The 23,740-nt window shown below is 42.6% G+C and overlaps 1 protein-coding gene across 2 annotated transcripts in view; it reads left to right on the top strand.

The window, feature by feature from the left end:
* Window positions 1-23,740, top strand: part of Tmem170b (transmembrane protein 170B) — a 40,001-nt gene that overhangs the window by 6,696 nt on the left and 9,565 nt on the right. The window contains exon 2 of one of the 2 annotated variants that reach the window (XM_050142271.1): window positions 20,453-20,623. The exons of the other annotated variant lie outside the window; for it this stretch is intronic. Within the exon in view, the coding sequence (XP_049998228.1) occupies window positions 20,453-20,623 (171 nt within the window). The remainder of the gene's footprint in view (window positions 1-20,452; window positions 20,624-23,740) is intronic. 2 annotated transcript variants of the gene reach the window in all.

Here is a 23,740-nt window from a genome sequence, read left to right as displayed (position 1 = left end):
CAGTGGCAGGAAGGCTTGAGATCTTCAGAGGGAGGAATAGTGGCAGTACAGAGAGAGCAAGGGCATGCAGTCCCAGAAAAACAGAAGGCCATAAGAAAGGAGGCTGCTGGACAGCACAGTTATACAGAGTAGCCATGGGAAGCCTTTCCAGGAGCTAATCTGGACTTGACTGCAAGCCCTTTGCTGGCCATTGTGGTACATGCTAATTAACAGATAAAATGGTCCTGGAAGGCTGGGTGCTTTCAGAAGTGCTTCTTGATGGCTTGTTGACTTTGGGAAGGACCAGGAGTAGGATTTTGAAGAAAACTAGAGGAGGAGATTGGACCTGTCCATGTGATGGTAGGGAGTGAGGGCAGGACGGCTGCTTATAGAGTGTTCCAGCCGTAGTACACTAACAGGAGTGATGTCCTTGGATGTGTGTCAAGCAAAGATTTTGTTTTTTTAAATCAGAAATAGGAAACTAGTTTGGATCCTCAAATTGCACTTGTCCTTCTGTCATGCACAACTTCAGGCTGAAGTAGTAGCTACTAACCCTGCTTGCATATGGGAACCACTAGGGCTGGGTATACAGCAGTGAGGGTCCAGTCCAAGTATAAAGTATGGGTCTTCAAGGATTTTAGAGCTGCTCTTGGGCGATTCTGTCATGGAGTGCTCAGCAAATGGGAGTGGATGCTTAAAAACTGCTGAGAGTTTTTGGAATGAACTCTTCACTGTTGTGTAACATGATGGAAGTTAATGTGGTGGAGTAGGTGACCATAGACAGACTCTCCATATGAACAGTTAATATTTGAGGGTAGTACCATAATATATTAAAATACTTCATTTATATAATCATTAGCCATAAAGATCCCTATTAATGGATAGTGTGTGTGTGTGGGGGGGGTGTATTAGGGTCTGTAGACCAGGCTGGCCTCAAACTCACAGAACTCTGCCTACTTCTGCCTCCCGAGTGTTGGTACCACACTTGGCATATATTTAAAATTTCTAAGTCATGTAGTTTCATTAAGTCTAAAGCATATAGAATTAAATATTTAAAGTGTCTGTAAATCTGTAACTGAAGTTTGCTAGAAATCTTCCTGACACCAAGCTAACTGTGGTCCTTCTAGATTTGTGTCTGCATGTGGAGTCAGAAGAATCTGTGTCACGAATCTGACTTTTGTCATTGTGCCCAGTGTCTGTTGAGAAGTCAGAAGAGGGCATCAGATCTCCAGGAACTGGAGTTACAGATGGTTGTGAGCCACCATGTTGGTGTTAGGAAGTGAACCTGGCTCCTCCATAAGAGCAACAAGTGTTCTTAACCACTGAGCCATCTCTCCACCTTGCAATCTGTCTTACATTAGACAAGCATGTATCTCCCAGACCTTGCTTTTTTTTTTTTTACCTATAACATTAGTGTCAATTATCATATTGATCTTGCCATGCACACCACACCTTTAATCCCATCAGAGGCAGGATGATCTTTGTGAGTTCAAGGCCAGTTTCATTTACCTAAGTGAATTCCAGGACAACTACTTAAAGAGACCTTGGGCTACTTAAAGAGACCTTGTCTAACAACAACAGCAACAACAACAAAAATACAAGATGATGATGATAACAGTAATATTGATTGTATTGTATTGATATTAAGGAAAAACTGACTTAGAAATTTTAAAGAATTAAGGAAAGTTGAGAAAATATTAGGAGTCCAGAAACAATTTTTCATTTATAAATAAAGGTCTCATTAATCTTTGAATGATAACGTTTCAAGCAGTCCTTTCTCAGACTTTCAGTATGCTCATTTGTAGGATGAGATTCAAAGCCAAGAAAATTCTTTGCTGTTTTATGACGACTTTGTAGCTTTTAGCACTGAACTGTTCCTTTGTACCTTGGTTCGAAACCTGAGTTCAGTATCTCCAGCTTCCTTCTAGTTCTGAAGTGCTGAAGTATTTTTGGTTTCTTCTGTTTGGTTTGTTTTTTTTTTTTGGTTTGATTTGTTGAGACAAGGTTTCTCTGGCTGTCCTGAAACTCAATATTGTAGACCAGGCTGGCCTTGAACTCAGAGAGGTCCACCTGCCTCTGCCTTTGGAGTTCTGGAACTAAAGGTGCACGTCACTATCACCTGGCCTCTGGTTGGTTGTGGCTTTATTTCCTGACCTGCCATTCATGCATGTGGTCTTATACTTAGTTTTAATTTGAGTAACATGTTAAGTGTGGAGTTTTATTAGAAGTTATGCTATTCCTATAAAAAGTTTATTTTTAGCTTTAATTATTAATAACCCTATATAATGAGACTGCAAAATCTTACCCATTTTTAAGATTGCTTTTAGGTCAGTGTCTGATTTAAAAATCATGTGGTAGTATGACTACTTTTTAAGCATCACCTATATGCCCTCAAGGTAAGTAGCTTGAGGTCATATAAGTAATAACATTGAAGTTTTCTATAGTTGATCTATTCTACCTTCATATAGATTTGGATTTTAAATAATTATTCCATTGCGTTTCTGAATGAGAGACTGCTGTAGCTTTAATGTAGAGCAGTTTTTAGTTATTTTAAATAACTTGAGCATTTTAAAGCAAGTGCAACTGATTATTGTAAATGAAAAATCCTGCTTTTCTAAAGATTCCTTTTTACTGTTTAATGCTGCATATTGTAATTTACGATTTTGAAATTATATAATTAGCAAGCAAGAGGGTAATTTAGCTTAAGTGGGTAATAAACAGTATTGCCATAACTTTTAAAAGGCGGTGTGTTAAGCAGTTGTTGAAGGTGCCAGAACTGACTTTAAAAATTAGTGGTTTTCATCTTCTAGGAAGCAAAGGCAGAGCTATTAGAGATCTAAGTAGGCTTGTATGTTAAAGGACAGTTCAGGAGGGTGGAGACAGGAGTTCATCCTGAGTGATAGATGGAAAGATTTGTATCTGTGCTTATTTAATCTGTTACTCCTTCTTCATGCAGTTGCCCTTCACAATGGTGCCATTGGCCAAAGAAATTCCTTTCATGGTTTTAGCATGGGAGTGCTGACAGGTAAATCTCCTAATTTTTCCTTCCAAAAAACAAAATAAACAAAAAGAAGAAGAAAAGAAATAAAAAGCAGAAGAAATAAAAAAATCTTCATTGTGACTTAGCTTTTTGAAGACATTTTTGCTAGATACAGGTATTTGCTTGCTGCCTTTTTCCCTTTGGTTTTCTTGTGGAGGATACTGGCTTCCGAGTCAGTAATTTTGCTGACTGTGGATTCTGAGACTCTTGGTGACTATCTCTTCAAATATCTTTTTTTTTTCTGTTGCCTCTTCTGGGATCCCAATTACATAAATTACTTGTTGGAGCTCTGTAACTCTTGGGTGTTTTCTTCTATTTCCACTGTATTTTTTCTTCTGTCTTAGTTTTAATAATTTCTTTTGGTATATCTTTAAGTACCTAAATTCTTTGTCCAGGTGCCTCAAGTCTCTTAATGAGCCCATTGAAGGCATGTTTTTTCTATCTAATATGTTTTATTCAACTTCTGTGTAGAAGTTTTAACTCTAAAGTTTCCAACTAGCTCTTAAATCTCGCTGCCTGGTGACTTTGTAGACCGCCATCTGGGTCAAGTTGTGTTGATTGTTGTATCTCTCAGAAGAGGGTTTTCCAGTTTTTGAGTGTGTCTTAGTTTTTATTGTTGGATGCAAGATAGAAATGAGATACATAATCTTCACTGGCAAAGACCAGCAGTAATCCACGCTACTCAAGGGTTGAGCTGAGTTTGAGTTTGGCTGTTGCTGTGGCTACCTTTGCCATACCACATTCTTCACGTTCTCTGGAGGTTGCCACTGTTGACTTGTGCTGGACATGGGACCTGATGCTGCAGGGCTGGTCTTGGGCCAGTGCTCTGTTGCCAGCTTTCAGTCATCCCGATGCTTGCCTACATGCTTGCTGCTGAGCTGTTGTTGTGACCCAGTGCTAGGCTCATAGTGGGGATTCTGGTCATGCTTGGTATACTGGGGAATTCAGAGTAGAGCCTTCCCAGCATGCCTGCCTTTCCAACCATGGTGGTCTAACTTGGCTTTTGTCTATGCTTGTTCTTGGGTAGGTGTTTCTGATGCCTTCTGCAGTAACTGACCTCTGCTTGGAGTAGGATTCTTGGTTCGTGGACAGTCTTTTGCTTTTCCCCTGAAGGTAGACATTTTTCCTTCTCTTGTTCTCTGTGCTGGAGCAGCAGTTTATTTTTATCTCTAGAGGGTAATAAGACTTGCCGCTCTCCCAGTGGCTGAGGGGCGGCAGACTGTGATCACCTATGTGGTCTACACCAGCTATATCACCAGCTGGCTTCTTTAGCCTCCTGCTTTCCACCCAGGAGAGAACAACACCCCTGTTTCTCATTCTGTTATTTTACTCAGCTGACAGTTAACACACAGATCTGGCTTCTTACTCTCCTAGATGGTGCCCATCTATGGGGATGGCGGTATCTTTTGACTGACCTTGTTACCTAAGACCTTCCTTATGAGCTAAGGAAAAGTTTGGAGTTTGCAATATATCTCTTAAGGGGAGTAATAGTTCTTTTAGCTTTCTGTATCCTACATTCTGATTCATAGTTACTATTTGAGAGAACATAGATTTAAAAGTATGGCCAAGTAGATGCTACATTTAAGGGAAAATGCCATATATAAACTAAAATAAAGCTATATAAAGGTGTAGGTTAGGTAGTATCTACTTTGTCTACTTGGCTTTTTCCTACATTTAGTTTTCTTTATTCCTTGTCTCTCACTCACATTTTGGATAGTCTTATAAGTAGACTATGTGTGTAATCCATATGCTTTTATTTATCCACTAGTCCCTTCTAGAAATCTGAGAGGCCAGATATCATATCTCTCTTATTCCCTCATCTAGACTGGACCAGTGGTCCTTCCAAATAGCCAAGTCCAGGCCTTAACTTCTTAACTTTTGTGTGTGTGTGTTTGTTTTTGTTTTTTTGAGACAGGGTTCCTCTGTAGCTTTTGGAGCCTGTTCTGAAACTAGCTCTTGTAGACCAGGCTGGCCTCAAACTCACAGAGATCCACCTGCCTCTGCCCTCCAAGTGCTGGGATTAAAGACGTGAGCCACCACTGCCCTGCCTTTCTCTGGACCTCTGACATCGTCTCACAATTGCCCATTTGCTCCAGGCTCAGTTTCCTGTATCTACCAGAGTGATGTTTTTAAAAATTGAATTTGGTTGTGTAACATCTGTATTTAAAATATGTAGTAGAGACAGATATGGCAGGGCCATTACAGTCATGAACACACAGGAGCTACACTACATGCAGGCATGTGTCACATGCGTGTGCACACACGCACACATACACAGAGAGAGAAAGGGAGGGGGACGAAGATGGGAAGAGATAAATATGAGAATAGGGAGTAGTTGGGAAGAAGGGAGTCAGCAGTAAAGGGGAAGTGATAGAGGGTAGTGGGAGTGCATGTTATAATGCATTATATGCACATATAAAATTGTCCAAAATTTAAAAATTAAAAGATTTTTCAGTTGGCTGTCCAAAACCTTCCATCTTCATAGTAAAGTGCACGTTGTTTAGACTCTGTAACATTCCAATCCCTCCCTGTTTTGCCTCTAACACTCCTCATTTCTCAACAGTTTTTGCCTTTGGTCATACCAGTTTCTACAGTTGCATTCAGTTGTGTGATTTGAACATCATGTTTTAGAGCTGTGGTTTCTCATGCTTGGCTATACATGAAAATCACCTGGAAAACATTAGAGAGCCCAGTGTCCAGTGTGTGATTATTATGTACAAGACACAAGACCCCAGGAACTGCACCAACCCAAACTCCACAGCCCTCTAAGACAGTGATTCTCAGCCTTCCCAATGGTTCGACCCTTTAATACTGTTTGTTGTGGTGACTCCCAACCATAACGTTATTTTGTTGTTACTTCATAACTATAATTTTATTACTGTTATTAATTGTAATGCAAATATCTGTGTTTTCCAATGGTCTTAGGCTACCCCTGTGAAGGACTTGTTCAACCTCAGGGGTTACGACTCACAAGTTGAGAACCACTGCTCTAAAACAAATCCTTCTGTTCTCTAAGTAGTGACTTCACTAAACTTTTGGGGCTTGGTAAGCCATTTGATCCTTGTCACAGCTACTCAGTCTGCCATTGTAGTGTAATAGCACCCATGGACGGTCTGAGCATGCATTCTGGTGTCCATGTAGAATTTTTTATGAAATTTCCCTCTTTGGATTTTAAACAATCTTCTTTGAGTGTGCAATTATTTTTAGCCATAGATTGTTCAGAGACAGCATGGAGCAGATATGACTCATAGGCTGTATTCACTTATTGGCCCGAAGCTAGGGGATCTTACCAAATTATAAATGCATTGTATCCCATAGTGTAATCTGACATTACAAGATCAGAAGTTTCTTCTGTACACAATGTGGTGGGAGCAATTTCTGTATGTTTGGATTCCCTGGATTAAAAAAAAAAAAAACAGCCAAACCTTACAATCACCCTATTTGAATACTAGATTATTTTAAAATATTGCAGGGACTATTTATATAAAGCTGAATATTATGAATAGTCCCTAAATGTTGTCTTTTGTAGGTGTCAGATCTTTCATCTTGAGGCATAAAGTATATCGAATACATAGTTTTTATTAGAAAGGATTATTACTGTTTACTTGTGTATGTGTGTATGCATGTGTGAATGTACCCACATATATGTCTGTTGAGGAGAACGTATGCCTGCTTATGCGTGGGGGCCATAAGATGACACCAAGTGCCCTCTTCTATCACTGTTTTTTTGAGGGCAGACTTTCTTCCTGAACGGCGAGTGCGAGCTTATATTTTCTCAGCTAGCCTGGAAGCCAATAAGACCTGGCCATGCTCCTGTCTGTCCTAGGGCTAAAGGCATATGACACATACCCAGCCTGCTGCGTGCGTGTTGCAAGGACATGACACAGGTCTGCATGCTTGCATAGCAGGCCCTCTTAACAGCTGAGCTCTTTCCAGTCCCAGTGTGTTTCTCATGATGAGTCTTATTCTAGTACTAGAATGTTTAAGTAAACATTTCTTATGTAATGGTAGCCCATGGTAGTGGTTTCCATCTGTGTTGCATGGTATGACAACTGGGAGGATTTGATGGAGATGTAATTGATTAGGTCTTACCTCCAGGGAAGAAGTTGCACTTTAGGTAATTTCCAGGAGCAGAAAGCTTAATAGAGTATTTTATCTCATTTGATGAACTAAAAAATGAAATAAAGCCTAATTTTTAAAAACTTTATTTTCAGTACAAATGTTCAGAAGTATTTTAGACTCTGTTCAACAGTGAAGACGCTAAAATACTGTTCCCATTATCCATCTTATCCATCTGATAACTAACAAGCAGGATCAGCCAGTGTCTACCTTTCTTTGGTGTGTTTTTACTCAGTGTTTTTTAGATGCCTTGAGATTGATTTCTCATATACCATATTTGGAGTAAGTTAAAAGCATAGGAGCTGGTTAGTGACTTGGTAGCCAGGGCTGAGGGGTATTACAGATGGGTGCAGGGCTATTTCTTATTTTGTTTGGAAACTGGAACAAATTATAATTCTCTCAGATCTCACAAAAAAGTAAGCAAACACAGTTATTGGATATCCACCGCTGCTGTTATAAGCCATTCAAACCGAATTAATAAATCCAGGTTTAATAAACAGAGCAAAGGACTCCTGGGTGACCCTCAGGGCAGGAGAGGAAGGAATCATGTAGCAAATATGGCTACCATGTTTTAGTTAGCCTGTAGGCATGATCTTGAGCTGCCTTTTGGAGTGTAACTGAGCCTTGGCAGGCTTTTGGGAGGGAGGGGCTGCTGCTTGGCAAACTTTTTGAGGGGTTTGGGATGGGAGGAGTGAGACCAGAGCGTGGAATGAGGCCCCAAGCTAAGGATCCCCAACATCCCAACCTTTTTGGGTCTATATGGACACTGGTAGGACTTCCACCTAAACACCCCAGACTTCTTGGGTATAGAAGTGCTGGTTCAAGTCTGGCTGCTTCCTTCAGGCATGGGGCGACGGGGGAAGGAGAAGTTGGGAGTTGGTGGGATCACACTCCGTGGGAGGTGTAATGAAGAAGCATTTGGTTAACTGCCATTCTGGAGACCTCAGGAACCTGTTTCTTGAGGAGATGGAGGAGGCAGGTTGCTAGGAGAAAAAATAGTTATCTTCAGCCCTATGAATGGAGCTAACCATGGGAATGGTGATAACTGCCAGGAAGAATGGAATGGAGAAGTGCCTTGGTTGTACAGAAGAACCGAGGGTGAATGAGCAGGAGAGCAGATATGCCCTTTGTTGGGACTGTTGGAAAGCCAGGTTCTAGTTGCTGGGTAGGTGCCTGCTTGAGCCTAGAGAGGTAGTACCAGTGATGAGGTGCCAGGAACTGGTGCAGGCACTGGCGTATTTGGAGGGCCATCTGTGGCTTGGCCTTGGCCCAGGCAGGAGGAGTGAATGTGCAAAATGAGCTTAAAAGTAGATAGGATCAAAATGGGTTCTGGAGACTGTTTTCATCAGGCCAGGTTTGTTGGTACAGTAGCAGAGCTTCTCCAGGAGCCTGCAAGTATCTGTATAACAACGGAACAGATTTACATCTTGTTGGCGTAATAAAAAGGCTATGGCTTTGGGTTAAAAGGCACCAACAATTTTAGAAGATAACCAGAGGAAATTTAAAACTCTGAACCTCCAAAGTTCTATCTGAAACCTGTTGATTTTGGGCTTTGGAACCTATGAACAAAGCACACCTGTCTGTACTTTTAACAGGAAACTTAACTAATGAGTTACCAGGGTGCTTGTAGCCTTGGGGGTTGGGGGAGCACTGTTAAACTGGTACCCTAGTCATCAACACCACAAAATCTGAGAGGAATAAATTTGAGCAGAAGTTACAGCTTTCCAGCTACCTAGGCATCAATCCCAGGTTTCTCTGTGGCCTTTGGCAAACCCAAGTCTCAGAAGCAATACTTGCCTTTAACTGCTAAGCCCAGGAGGCCTGACAGACTTTTCTGTGGAGTAGGGATTGATCTCCCTTTCTTGGCAGGATGGGATGATCGATCCCCCTGTCCTGTTGTCCAGTCCAGGCAGGGTCTAGGCAGCGCATGAGGTAAAAGGCAATTTTCTTTCACTGTGTGGCTGGCTTTGCCACATTTAAAGCAAGCCTCCAGGTGAAAGTTGGAAGTTCTGCAGCCATCCGTCTTCTTGGAGGAGATACAGGATGCTCCCAGGAGCTGGCATTCCCCTCTATTGTAAGAAGCTTTTTTTGTTAAATGACATACTCTCAAATCTGTAAAGGTGCTTGAGGATCAGGGTATCATTGTCTCGTTAGGAATATCTAAGTTAAGCCTATTGTTTAGATTTAACTTTGAGAGCATATAAATTAAATCTGGACATACAGTTTACCCAGTCAGTTACAGCTTACCAAATGTTAGTAAAAGCAAAAAGAGTAGAAGGAATACTTGAGTCTCTGGTTTTCAGCTGTGGCCCTGAGACCTAGAGCATAATCCTAATTTGTAGAAGGTAGAACCAAGTTATAACATTGTAAACAATTTAGTGTTTTAAATCAGTATCGAGGGATTTACTTTTAGGTTACAAAATCTGGCTGCCAGCAAGATTCATCCCTGTACATGAATATAGAGGTGTAACTTTTAATGAACCAGCATTGTTTTAAACCATATCTTTTATAAACTTTGTTTTTAGGATAGGACAGAAATTATACAGAAATACATCCTAACCCAAGGTATATTGGAGACCTAATGTCTCCTTGGTAGGGCTAGTGCATGTGGTCACCCTTAGTAAATATGGCAGTGAACTCTCTCTTTAGCTTAACCCAAATGGTGGCTGTCCACATGGTCACCCTTAGTAAAGATGGTGGTGAAGTCATATGACCTCTGTCTCTGACCTTAGTTAGAATGGCACATGCCCACATGTTGTAAGGTATTGGCAAACCATGTGGTGTTTCCCAGAGCATTTTCAGTCTGGAGTCATAAGCCTTTAAGATTTTAAAATAAGTACATATACACACACAGGTATAAAACAAGCATACTGTGGCCACATTATTCAAAACACATACGCACAGAATAGCCAGTTCATTCCAACAGAAAGGCGAGCAAAACTTTTCCTAGGAAACTGTCAGCTGACCGACTTAAAAATCTGAAAATAAGAGTTAACACTGTAAATCAGCATAGGAAAGCAGAGTAAAGACAGTTCCTAGCCATAGCAGGTGGCTGGGCCTCGGTGCTGGGCTCAGAGTAGCAGTGCCTCATGCACAGAGCCCAGGGAAGGTGGTACCGCAGAAGGAAACTGAGTAGGCAGGAACAAACAAGGAGAGTGGGCTTGGTATAGGTGGAGCGGGCATGGTACTGTGGACCAGCAGGCAGAACAGGCAGAGGGTACAGATTTGTCACAGAAAGACTCATTGCATGACCAAACCAAATGCCAAGGAAGCCTATTGGGTAAAGTCAAAGTGTGTACCTTTTGGTGGGCTCTGCCAAAGGTATGCCAATAAGAGCATAGGAGGAACAAGAGGTTTATTGAGGATGGGGAAAAGGAGCAAAAGGCCATTTTGAAGGCAAGCAGATGAACAGGGAATAAGGAGATTGGGGAGGGAAGGGCTTGAGAATGAATCCGTGGCATCACAGCACAGGACAGGAAAGAGCACGGGAACCGGGACTGACAAGGGCAGATGGCAGAGAGGCAGGAGCCATGTGGAGGACACAGCTGACTGCAGTTTAAGCTGTTGGGGGAGAGGGAGTGAACAGCCATGTGCTGGGCATGAATCCCAGTGTGGCTGGACCAAACATCAGGGAAGCAGGCAAACTAGAGTGAGCATCCAAGAAAGCAACAAGTCAGGGAAACTGGGAGAGCAGTTGGATGGAAGCATGAAATACAGGCAGGCAGAGCACCAAGGAGATTGCCACACACAGGAACTGTGAGCAGGGAGAAGGGGCAGAGACAGAGACAGCCGGAGGAAAGGGGGCAGGAATGCAGTACTCATGAACCTGGCTAGGGTAGCACAATCCAACGTACAGTGCGATAGCCTCAGTTTGGATAAATTTCATGCCAGAGACTATGGTGGGGCAGCGCCAAGACAGCCTGAGGCAAAAATAGTAGGAGGTTTGGGCTATCCCTGTGTGGGACATCTCCCCGACAAGGAATCTCTAGAGGCAGGGACTATCCCTACCCTGGAACAGGCCAGTCGCCTGGCACTGCAGTGACTTGGAAAGAGAACTGAAAGGCAGAAGGGATCCTAGATCTCTTAGAGGCCGTTGGCTTTAAATGGGGTAACGCACCAAGCAATGAAGGGAGAGTGGTTTTCCACAGCCATGAAGTCACTGCCAGACAACTCAACTCTACTCAGATTGATAAGTTTTGAATCCCCGGTTATTGGTTATTGACTAACCTGCCTCCCTGTTCAGCTGTATATAATAAACATGCTATTCTTCTGGGGTGCTGTGGCTTCTCCAACACAGAGACTGGCCTACCCAATACCAGCTTTTCTGTGTGTGTGTGTGTGTGTGTGTGTGTGTGTGTGTGTGTGTGTTTGTCTTTTCTCTTTCTTTCCTGGCTCTAGTTAGATCAATCCTTGCAGGAAAGGCCCAAGATTATAAGAGGATGTCATAATATGTTGGGCTTGCATTTGTCCAAAATATGTGACGTACTCAAAGGAGATGTATTGCTTTCTGCTCCATTGTACTACACATCGTATCAGAGCAGATCTTTGCTAACTAATACAGTGGTTTTAGTACAAATACTCAGAGCTGACTTTTCCAACTGAATATGTTCTAGAAATACGCTGTGAAAAGGCTGAGAGTCCCCTCTTGGCATCGTTCTTCCCTAGGGCTGTAGGCACCTGCTATTAAAGTCCTTCAGTTCTCTTCATTTGAGCAAATTATAGTTTTCCTGTGATTGCTGCTGGGGAGTGGGTCCTCAGACAGACTTGCTTGCCCAAAAGGGCATGTTGAAATGTCAAGAAATTAAAAACAATGGTAGTAGCTTTTAACCTATTTAAATATTAGCAACAGAGGTCAGTGTTTTCTAAGATGAATAGTATAGTGTAGTTCGGAGAGGGTAACAAGGAACCATGAAAATAAACTTAACTTTGGGATGGTTGTTCAGAGTTAGCTTGGCAGATGACTCTGGGCTGGTTCTCAGGAGCTCTTGAGGTTCTATTTTAGTTTATTGATCTTTTGCTATCTTAGATCTTTGTAAAATGTTGAGCTTGAAATTCCTCTTTCCATGTTAACTACATTTATTATGTAGAGGTAACTTAGTCAGTGGGTAAATAATCCCATTTTTATGTTAGATATGTGTTAGCTATAGTCAAGAATTATTTCCTTGTGTATTACAAGGACCTGGAAGAGGTCTTTAGGGGAAGTAAATGGATTCAGCTTTCCTAAGTGGGTGGGGAATACAGGGTTTTGTTAACTTCTATTACTGAACTGTTTGTGACCACCATGAGACCGTACTTGCCCGAGTAGGATGTGGAAGGCACCTCCCAATGACACTAACCCCCTTCCGTACATTCTCACTGCTAGGTTCACTTTGAGAACATCTATCCTTTAATATACGAATATCTATTGAGATAGTTAAATTTTTGAATTCTTAATGCAACTTATTCTAATTGAAGCTGTTTGTTCTGAGATGACCATAGCATGAAAGCACAATTTTCCTGAGAGTTAAAGAGAAAAACCTTTAAAACAGACAAGCTTTATCTATTTTTCCTTATTTATCAGTGTCTTTGCCTTTTGTTAGGAAATATGTGTGGTATTTTAGCACACATTGTAAAATACGTCAGATGTCTCTTCCTTGGAATGAATTCAAGTTTTTCTGAGTCCATTTTTTTTTGTGTGACAGGAGAAAGGCCATATTCTCACTTTTGTCTTCTGTATTTCTTCCCTTCTTTTCCTCATGATTAAGCTTTTCATTCTAAGATAATTACACAGCAGTGGTAGGAAATAGTACACAGGAGAGCTGGTTAACCCTATATGTAGCTGGCCATAGTGGGTCGAAGCCGAGTTCCTGATACTGATTCAGTCTGCCAGCTGTACTCAGATTCCTCCAGAATTGTGTGTGTGCTTGCTCTCGTTTGTGCATGTGTTCTCTCTATGGTGGTTGTCTTTATCACTCTGTGTTTACTGACTCACCGTGAAGAGCAGCTCCATTGCCATAGATATGTCTTATGCTCCCCTTTTTACCTTTCTTCCATTTTCCAGATAGGTTTTTTTGTTTTTAACTTTTTTGTCATTTATTGTCTTGACTTAAGAATAACTTTAAAAATTTATATCCATGCTTTACACATTTTAGCTTATTTATCTCTTAAAATAATAGTTTGAAAAATGAACATATGATGAAACCCATGAATTGTTTCCTCTACCCTCACAGGGAAGACTCTGTGACCAATGTAATGAGCAGTTCTTCAGGGAAACTAGGTGTTCTATAATTCAGTTTAGTTCTGACATTCCACCTGAGTTAACTCCCGATCTCTCAAATGAAGGGCTCAGTGCCACAGGACTGGCTCACTCCAGACGCTAGTCCAAGTCTGTATTTTCCTCACACTGGATGTTTTAGGAAGCCCCATCTGAGAGGCCACATGTTACTCAGGAAATTAGTGTCTTCTCTTTGGGCTTGTAGTCTTGTGAATAAGAATTTAAGAACAAGCTCAGAAAGCAGCTCCAAGATAATTTTATTAGATTTTTTTTTTGTTGTTTTTTTTTTTTTTTTTTTTTTTTCGAGACAGGGTTTCTCTGTGGCTTTGGAGCCTGTCCCGAACTAGCTCTGTAGACCAGGCTGGTCTCGAACTCACAGAGATCCGCCTGCCTCTGCCTCCCGAGTGCTGGGATTAAAGGTATGCGCCACCATCGCCCGGCTAGAATTAAAAAAAAAAAAAAAATAGTAGGGCAGCAAGCTGGAAATCTTAATAGCTGTCAGGAGGAAGGAGATGGAGAATTAGAAGAGAAGAAAGCATGCTGTTTGAGTTAGGTATTGGGGTTAGCAAGCAGACACATGGCAGACAAGAAGCCTATGACAAGGGGCAGGGTGTATGTCTTCAGGGGACAAGGAAAGAAGCCCAGAGTGTCAAAGGAAGCCTTCCCAGGCTCTGGTCAGTATCTGGAGGGAAGCATGAGGTGCAAAGCAGGAAAACTGTAAGTTACTAGGCAGTGAACAGTTCATTTCTTGTCTTTGGCTGGAAGCAGAAGTCATCTTTGGTTCTCTGGCCAGGAATGCCTAGAGGAGCTCTAGTTCCTTCTCTCCTCCTAAATGAGCACTTTCAGCTGTACTTGAGCAGGTGCTTCAGAAAGTAAGAAGTCTTAGCTGCCTACTGGTGCCTCTGCTCCAAGAGTGGGAGGTTTCTGGGAAAGAAAGGTACAAAGGCGATAGTTAGTCCTATCACTTTTATATGGGTAAACGAGCCTTCCTGGAGGATGGCCACTGGCCAGGTAATTGACAGGCCTAGCTGGATTAACTCTTAAAGGAGGCAACACCACTATCTAATATTCTAACCTTTGGAACAGATCAGAATGACATGTTTCTACCCAGGGCCAGAATAGATTCTTTATGGAGTTTATCCTCAGTGGCCTTTAAGGTTCCTGTAATATTCCTCCTTCAAGAATGGGGACTTAAAACCATTTAGGAGATAGGCTGAAATTGAGGAATAGATATACATTATTTTCACCAAGAAAACCTGGAGTTGCAGCTCCAAAGTTGTTCACCAGAGGAAATGAATGTCTGGAGTTTGGGTCACCCATTCATGCACAGCCTGCACGCAGGCTGCTCATTTAGGAGATAAGAAACTAGGACTTTGTTGTGGCCAAGAACCAAAATAGAATTCTTTACTTTTGGGGACCTGCCCCTTAATTGCCTAGCTGACTTCTGTCCCCTGTCCTTATCAACACTTCTGACTAGAGGTAAATTAGGGATTTTTATGTCCTCTACTTGAGATTTGGTTATTTACTAAGTGGTCCACAGAACTCATAGAGATACTTAATATTTCCCTGTTTATTATAAAGGATACAATTCAGAGATGACCAGATCAAGGAGTGTTGGCTAGTTTTTAATCTACTTGGCACAAGATAGAGTGATCACAGAGGAGGAAACCTTAAGATCAGGCTGTAGGCCAGCCTGCAGGGTATTTCCTTAATTAGTGATTGATGGCAGAGCCCAGCCCATTGTAGGTGGGGCCACCCTTGGACTGGTGGTCCTGGGTTCTGTAAGAAAACAGACTGAGCAAGTCAAGAAGAGTAATCCAATAAGGAGCACTTCTTGGTGGCCTCAGCATAAACTCCTGTCTCCAGGTTCTGTCCTGACTTCCTTCAACAATGAACAGTGATTTGGAAATCTAAGTCAAATAAACCCTTTCCTCCCCAAGTTGTCCATTCTTAGTGTTTCATCACAACAATGATAGTCCTAACTAAGACAGATTTGGTATTAGGAGTGGGGTATTGCTTTGACAGACTTGACCATTCTAGGGCTGTGGAGGGACTTTGGAATTTTAGGATGGAAAAGCCATTTAGTGTTCAAAGCTCAGCAAACTGTTCTGTGGGAACTCAGAGGATAAGAACATTGAGAGCAATGCAGACAATGGAGACCTGGCTTATGGTCTGTCAGAGGGAAGTTTTGAGAGTCCCTTAAGGACTATCAGAGCCATTTGCTATTTTGAGTTAAGATTTGTGATTCTGGTAGGCTGAGGCTGAAGAAACAGCTGTGAATAACAAGATACCAGACTCACTGAAAGAAAACCTTTGCTTAACTGTGATAGTTTATGCTGGTTAGATGGAACTGAGAAATTAGCTGTGACAAGAGACAAGAGACAAGCATCACTGAGCTAAAATCTTCTGAAAAGTATTTCTCAGGGTCAGCATATTCATTACTTGGGTGTGTTACTCTGGCCCATATGCTAAGTGACTTGGAAAGCTGCCAGCTTTGAATAGGACCTGGGACAAGGGAAGGCTCTGTTCTGTAACAGGTCCAGGCTCTTGTGCAGGCTGCTCTACCCCATGGACCATATGATCCAGCAGGCTTGATGGTACTTGAGGTGTCATTGGCAGATAGGGATGCTGTTTGGGGTCTTTGGCAGGCCTCTATAGGTGAGTCACAGAAGAGACCTTTGGGATTTTGGAGCAAGACTTTACCATCATCTGCAGACAACTATTCTCCCTTTGAGAGACAGCTCTTGGCCTGCTTTGGGGCTTTAATGGAAGCTGTAGTGGGCCACCAAGTTGCCATGCTATCTGAACTGCCCATCACAAGCTGGGTGTTATGACCCACTAAGTCATAAAGTAGGATGTGCCCAGCAGCGATCCATTTTCAAATGGAAGTGGTAGATATGTGATAGGACCCACTCAACAGATGTCCTCGGGGTTCATCTTGTTGAACCATGTAACAGAATTTTCTGTCCTTTTAAAATGGAATAATTTCCCACGATCTATGTAATGATGTGTTATTCATTCGTGTGTTGTTGCACACTTGGGTTGCTTCTGCCTCCCAGTTGTGAATATGATAGCATGAGCTTGGCTGTGCCAGTCTCTTAAAGCATCTAGTCTACTCTTTGTTTGTTGGGGTATTGCATTAGTTCCTTTTCTGTTCCTGTGATAAAATATTCTGACTAAAATCAATGTAAGGAAGATAGATTTATCCTGGCTTCCAACTCTGGGGGTTTGAGTCCATCATGGTAGGGAAGGCATGGCATGGTGGCAGGAACCGGAAGCTGGCTGAACTCATGTCTCACACACACAGGAAGCAGAGCTAGAAAAACTGGGTAGGAAGGGAGGTGACACTAAAGTCCACAAAGCTCCACCTCCTAAAGGCTCTGTATCTTCCCCAGATCGCTCTACCACCTACTGGGGATCAAGTGTACAAATACATTAGCCAGGAGGGACATTTGTCCGTCAGTCCACCACATCCACCACAGGCCTTTCTGGGCTCCTGGCCTTCTCATGATACAAAATGTGTGCAGTCCAACATTAAAAGTCCCTATAGTCTTTTAACAGCCATCACACTGTTCAAAAGTTCAAAGTCTCTTCTAAGACTCAAAGAAATCTCTTAACTGTGACCCCTGCCCCGTGAAACTGAAAACAAATTACACACTCTCAGCATATAATTCTCAGAATATACAGTCCACTCCAAAACGGGGGTAATGGGGGCAGAATGAAGAAACACTATACCAAAGCAAGACTGAAACCCAGCAGGGGAAACCCTAAATGCTGTAGCTCCACGTCTAGTCTTTAGAACTTCAGCTTCAAAGGGCTTAGATGGCACTGCCCCTCCAGCTTTTCCATTCGCAATATACATCTCTCTTTTGGGCTGGTTTCCACTCCTGGATGCAGATCTCTTTGGTGGTTATCTCCTGACTCTGGCATCTCCAACATCTTGGGATCACTACCACACCCCAGACTTCACAGGGCTCACAGTCTACACAGTGACCTCCCAGAGGCTCTGAACCTGCTACATGCTACCTGGCCTCAAGTTCTGAGCTGTCTAATCCTGGTTCTCAGCTTGACTGAATCTAGAGTAACTAAAACCACACAGCTGGATGTACCTGTGAAGGATTTTTTTTTTTTGATTGGACCATTTGTTATAGAAGATCCACCCTAAGTCCAAATCATTTGAAGTTGGAAAACCCACACTAAATCTAGGCCACAGCTTTTGGTGGCTTCCCACATAAAATGACATTAAAGAAGGGAACTTTTGTTTTTACATGCTTTTTGTCACTCTTACTAGCAAGTCGATCTCTCCTGCTGCTGAGGCATCCCTTTGCTGTGTGAGACCCTACTTTGGATTCCAGTGTAGACCAAAACAATCAGCTCTCTAGGACTTTGAGACTCCAGCTCCAGCCTGGGACTACTGAGACATGTTTGTATAGATTCATTCCCCTTGAGAACCCTGACAAATGCAGCAGCTCTCTGAAACTGTGAAGGAAGAACCCATGACCTCCTTCACCTTGCATCTTTCATATCCCAAAACCAGACCAAGTGGATGACGCTGCTAAGCTCAGCTGCCAGAGTGAAATGGATTCCCTTAGCCCATAGTTGTAGATGCTTCTATATGCTGATGGTGTGGATGAACTTGGCTAAGTGTTTGTTTTCTGGGAACAGAACCCCTTAGGCTTTCTTCTGTCACATGGTGTATGTTTGTAGGGTAAGGCCTTGCCCTCAGAGCACCCTTCATCCCAGTGCAGAGCACAAAGCTTCCTTCCCTTTAGTGATGTCTGTCTTCTTAACAGTCACAGCCTCTTTTTCAGCACATGACCCTACTGCAGTCTTCTGCTTCCTACCACTCTTTTCCCCTCCAAGCTGCACGTTTTGCTCTCTCTGCCCTGCTGCAAGTTGCTTCTCTTCCTGGGAGGCCTGCATCAGAGTAGTCAGTAATAACCATACCATAGATCTAGGGCTGTGTTGCCAGATATTCCCGCTGCCTAGTAAATTAGTTCGTTACTCTTTATTCTCTCCTCAAAGAGGTTCTCAGGGCATGAGCAGAATATAGCCAGATTCTTTGTCAAATACCACACGAATGGCCTGTATCCATTCCCCCTCTTCCTCATAATCCAAGCCTCCACTGTTCACATTTCTTTCAGCATTATAGCCTTTTAAATTCGGCTTACAACATTCAACAACTTTTCCAGCCTAAAATTCTAGACAAAAAGTAACACAGACATCCTACTTTCCTTGTTATTAAATTCTGTTCTTGTTTCATTCTGTTGCTGTGACAAAAAACATGACCAACAGCACGTGAGGGAGAAAAGCGCCTGTTTACACTTCTAGATCACAGTCCATCATGGTGCTCATCCTCAGCTATCTCGCTGGTCCCCTATCTCCCTCCCTCCCTTCTTTCCTAATTACCAAAACATTTGTCCCTTTCTCTTTACTTACATTTTGTTACATGTAATTTTGTTACATATATAACAATGTATAAATAGAACCTGCTGAGTCCACTTAGTTTTGTCTGTATATGTTCTAAGAGCGGAGCACTTGGTGTTGGCTTTCCTCCCTCAGCAGTCATTCATCGCCTATAGCTCTTCATCTAGGGTTGGGGCCCTGTAAGACTTGCCTCGTCCACTTTGGCATGCTAACTCGTAAGCTAGCTTTCTTAAAGTTTATTTTTATTTTATGAATGTGAGTATTTTGCTTATACATATATGTGTGTATGCCAGGTGCCCATGGATGCCAGAAAAGGGCTTTGGATCCCCTGAAGTTTAAGAGAGTTGTGAGCTATGTTGTGGATGCTGGGAAGTGAATTTTGCTCTTAACTGGTAGGCCGTTTCTCCGGCCCTCAGCAGCTTGTTTATACAGTCTAGGTGTGCTACCACAGACAGTGGGCTGTGCCCTCTTACAGCAGTCATCCATCAACAGTTCCTCAGAAACAGGACATTTGATCCGGGCAGCTCTTTAATTGAGGTTCCTTTTTTCCCAGGTCACTCTGGGTTTTGTCACATTGACAGTAAAAACTAACCACTACAGATACATACAGAGACATGGCATTGGATCGTATGGTGATTCTGTTCTTAGATTTTTGAGGAACTGCCAAACTGTTTTTCACGGTAGTTGTGTCATTACAAATGTCCACTATGATATTTGGATGAATAGGGCTTACTTTAAAAAATGTGTCTCTCTGTAGTGACCTGACAGAAAATACAAGCAGCATAAACAGCAGAGGAGGTCCTTCCTCGTAGGATGTTTGCATCCCAAAGAGCACCCTCTCGAGGGTGACTAAACATGGTAGACAGCTTCTCAGTCAGAAGCAGTTTTCTCTGAATTACTTCACATGAAACAAGTGTGTTATTACAGAGAAACTGGGGTGTTAGCTTCTATTTTAGGATAGGAATGTGACATACCTCAGAAGTCACTGAAATATTAGACTTGGGGACCTCTTGTCTCTTTGATGGGTCTCCTTTCTTTCTGTACTGTAACTTGCACTGTACAAGGAGGAAATAGGTTTACCCAAAGATGGAGGAGAGTCAGCGCATCCCAATCAAGTATTCCAGGGGAAGGGAAGAATTGGCCTCACCTGGAGCAGCTGCTGCCTGTACAGAATGTGCCTCTTGGATGTGGCCAGGGAGATGGAGTTACACAAGCACAGGGCATCAGCGGTATGAGAGACAGTAGGGTGTGCTCTGTCCCTGTGGTGTATTAAGACAACAGTGAACAGCCCATTGGGAGCATTTGAAGAAGGCATAAAGGATTGTGAAAGTCCTGGCTAAGATTATTAAAGTGACAGGAGACGAGCTGATGGATTGCTTTCTAAGTGGGATATGGAAAGGAAATGGCAGTGTGGCCATTACTCTGAGATCATGAAGGAGTTCTTCTCTATCAGGCATTAGCAGTAATGATAATCACTGACTTGCTTAGTGATGCTGTGTGTCAGACAGCAGGCTAGACCTTTTTATATGCAGATCTCACTGAGGCTTCTCCCCAGGCCTGGCTGCTCACTGTTTGCTGATGGGCTCTCTCACCTGTATTTCTGCAGCAGAACTAACACTGTTCTTTCCTTTCAGAGATGTGGTACTGGATCTTCCTCTGGGCTCTCTTCTCCTCTCTGTTCGTCCACGGTGCTGCAGGCGTGCTGATGTTTGTGATGCTGCAGAGGCACAGGCAGGGCAGAGTGATCTCTGTCATTGCTGTCAGCATCGGCTTTCTGGCTTCTGTAACTGGAGCAATGATTACTAGTAAGTTGGCCTGTTATATTTAAGGACCTAATTTTATGTGCAGTTATGGATTTCGTCAGTACTGTCCTTGTTGTAAAGGAAGCTTTATCTTTCATGTAGATTACTCCACAACACTACAACCAGGGCCTCGACCACAAAGAATTCACTTATCACCAGAAAGGTGGCTGCATATCACTGTGAATATTTGTTCTGCGGGAATTCATGGGGAATGAACTGGCAAGGGGCAAGGGTTCAGTCTGAAAGTGTTTTATAGAAAAAGTAGTTTCTGCTTTGAAGACACCTACTGTTTACCAAGAAAGGAAGGTAGCCACTAAAATACATCAGTAACAGTTGTCATTTAAGAACATGAAAATACTGCCTTTGAGTCTATAGGGTCATTTGCCTGTGACAACATATAATTGCATTTCTTCCTGTACCACGTATTATGACAAAACTTCTCTGCCTCAGGAAATGTACAAGTTTTCTGCTGAACTATCTCTCTTACGTATATCCTGCTTTTATTCCTCTGGCTGTCCCCTGGCACTGAACTTGGCCCTGCTCCACCCTGCTCTTCAGAGAGTTCTGGTTTCTAGGGTTGCTGGCAGAGCAGAACCTCCTTGCCTCCTGGGAGCCCCACAGCTGCTTTCTTACTAGGTTGTGCTTACAGGTGGTCACTTCTCCGCTGCTTTTGAGGTATATACCGACATGGTACCCTCTTCTGACTGTCTTCTACCTACTGGGGTAGCTCACTGCTGCACTGCGTCTGTTTCGGGACTCTCCCTCCACAGGGGACTTCTGAAAGTTGTCCTGGCCCCAGTATGAGAAAGGCCTTATCTTTATAGTAAAGGTCTTCCTTTACCTGCTCCAGAGTGATGACCATGTCTTGTTTGAAGAGAGGAGTGGTCTCCCTGTGTCTAACTACGTCTCCTGACCTCAAGACGGTATCAGAACACCTGTGGGAAATAGTGATTGTCCGTCTTTCAGTCTCTCTCTCCATTTTAATCTCTTCTTTACTGTTTGGTTTCCTGGGTTGGCTTATTTGGGGATGTTGTGTGACTTGATGCTGTGACATCTTGTCAGGTCCAGCTGCTGGGGTCATAGGAGAGTTGTCTGGGAAAGCTGGTGTGAGTGCTAAAGGATCTCCAGATGCCAGCTGGAGAGAACACATGGATATTTATATTTTTCTTTTTAAGAGATTCATATTGGTGTTTTGCCTGCCTGTACTTCTGTGTACTGTGTACATGCAGTACATACAGAGGCCAAAAGAGGGCGTTGAATTCTCTAGAACTGGAGTTCCAGGAGGTTGTTAGTTGCCATGTAGGTGCTGGGGCCTGAACCCAGGTCTGCAGGAGCAGAACAGTAAGTGCTCTGAAGCTCTGAGCCAACTCCAGGCCACAGGAAGATATTTTAAAGGGCAAAGCTCTTCAGTTAGATAGGTTGTTCTGTAACTGTATGCGGAGTATTTGAAAAGAAACATCGAAACTGAGAGAGCAGGCTCTCACCGCCACACCCACTAATAACACTACCTAGAGAGTGAGTTCTCAATATTGTTGCCTGGGTGATGGAGTGAAAAAGAAGAAGAAAGAAGGATGTGGGGAGAGTCAAGGAGTATACTGTTCTGCCCATACACCACGGGACCTGTTGCCTGTCGGTCAAGAGGCTCAAGATTGAAACACACACACACACACACACGTCATCCTTGAAACAAGAATGCCCCTTTTATTGTGTTCAAGGGCAGCTTGAACTGCTAGGGTTCTTCTTGACTAATGGCTACACCCTAGTTCTCAGGACTTTTCAGCTGCAAGCCCACCAGAAACCACTCCCCTATCATCATGAACTCATGAGGGTCTGCAGTCCCCAACAAAGGAGAATAAAGGGGAAGGAAGAAGAATTAAGAGGTACAAGTCAGTATTTGTGTCAGGGTCTGTGCTAAGTGATAGCTGTGTGCTGTTCACGGTGGTGACTGACACTTAAGGAGACAAGCAGGGAAAACCACTGGGCTACTGTTGTAACTGGGACTATAAGCAGAGGAGGGAGAAGCAGTTTGCTCAGATGTTGTAAACACTGAGCTTTTGTCTATGTCATTGTAGGATTCTGAAGGGTGTGTGGGAAATTTAATTCTACTTCTGTTTATGTCTAATATGGGTATATGCATGGAACCTACTTTCAGTTCCATCACAAATATAGTAAGCTCATGTTTTTTTTTTTCTTGTGGAGTGTTTTGTTGTTGTTTTTTGTTTTGTTTTGTTTTGTTTTTTTTTTTTTTTTGAGACAGGATTTCTTTGTGTAGCCCTGAATGTCCTGGAATTCACTGTGTGGACCAGGCTGGCTCACAGAGATCCACCTGCCTGTCTTCGAGTGCTGGGATTAAAGGCAGGCGCCAGCACCATCCAACAAATTAGTAATTTTTAAAAACTGCAATGAAATGTTTTGAAATCTTTGAAAATGTAAGTCTGCCACAATTTCAGATAAATATTTGGTTCTCAGGTTAGCAAGAATAAACAGAAATGATTTTGTTACTTATTTTTTTGGCTTGCAACCATGAATTAAGAAAAGTAGCTAGACTATTTAACTGTGTATCTTTTCTTTTTTTTTTTTGGTATACGGGTGTTCTGACTTCATGTGTGTCTGTGCACTACATATGTGCAGTGTTCTTAGAGGCTAGAAGAGAATGTTGGATCCCCTGGAACTGGACTTCCAGGTGATGCTTGTGAGCCACTGTGTAGGTTGAGCCGCTATGGAGGTGCTAAGAATTAAACCCAGGAGGAGCAGCCAATGCTTTTAACCACCTAGTCATCTCTCCAGCCCCTCTATGTCTTTTCATAATGTAGTTTGTTGGTGGCTTATCTATAACTATATATTAAACCTAACAGTTGCTATATATCATCAGTGAGATGCTGATGTGATAAATATTGGCGTATAGCCATTGTGTTTATTACTTAGATTTTACTTCCAAGACAAAGTGATGTGTTGCTGGGTATCTTAGTTGTTTTCTCATGCTGGCTAGTATTGATATTATCAGATTTGATTTAAACCAAAAAAAAAAAGTGTGGGCTAGGGTGGTGTTAGGGAAGTGACTCAATGGGTATGAGTACTTGCTGTGTAAATGTGAGGACCTCAGTTGGTGCCCCAGCTTCC

Source organism: Alexandromys fortis, unplaced genomic scaffold (assembly GCF_014885135.2).
Source record: "Alexandromys fortis isolate MF-2015 unplaced genomic scaffold, M_Fortis_MF-2015_v1.1 scaffold_5, whole genome shotgun sequence".
In the NCBI taxonomy this organism is placed as follows: Eukaryota; Metazoa; Chordata; class Mammalia; order Rodentia; family Cricetidae; genus Alexandromys; species Alexandromys fortis.
The sequence above is the reverse complement of the archived record's forward strand: the minus strand, read 5'-3'. Positions and strand labels throughout refer to the sequence as shown.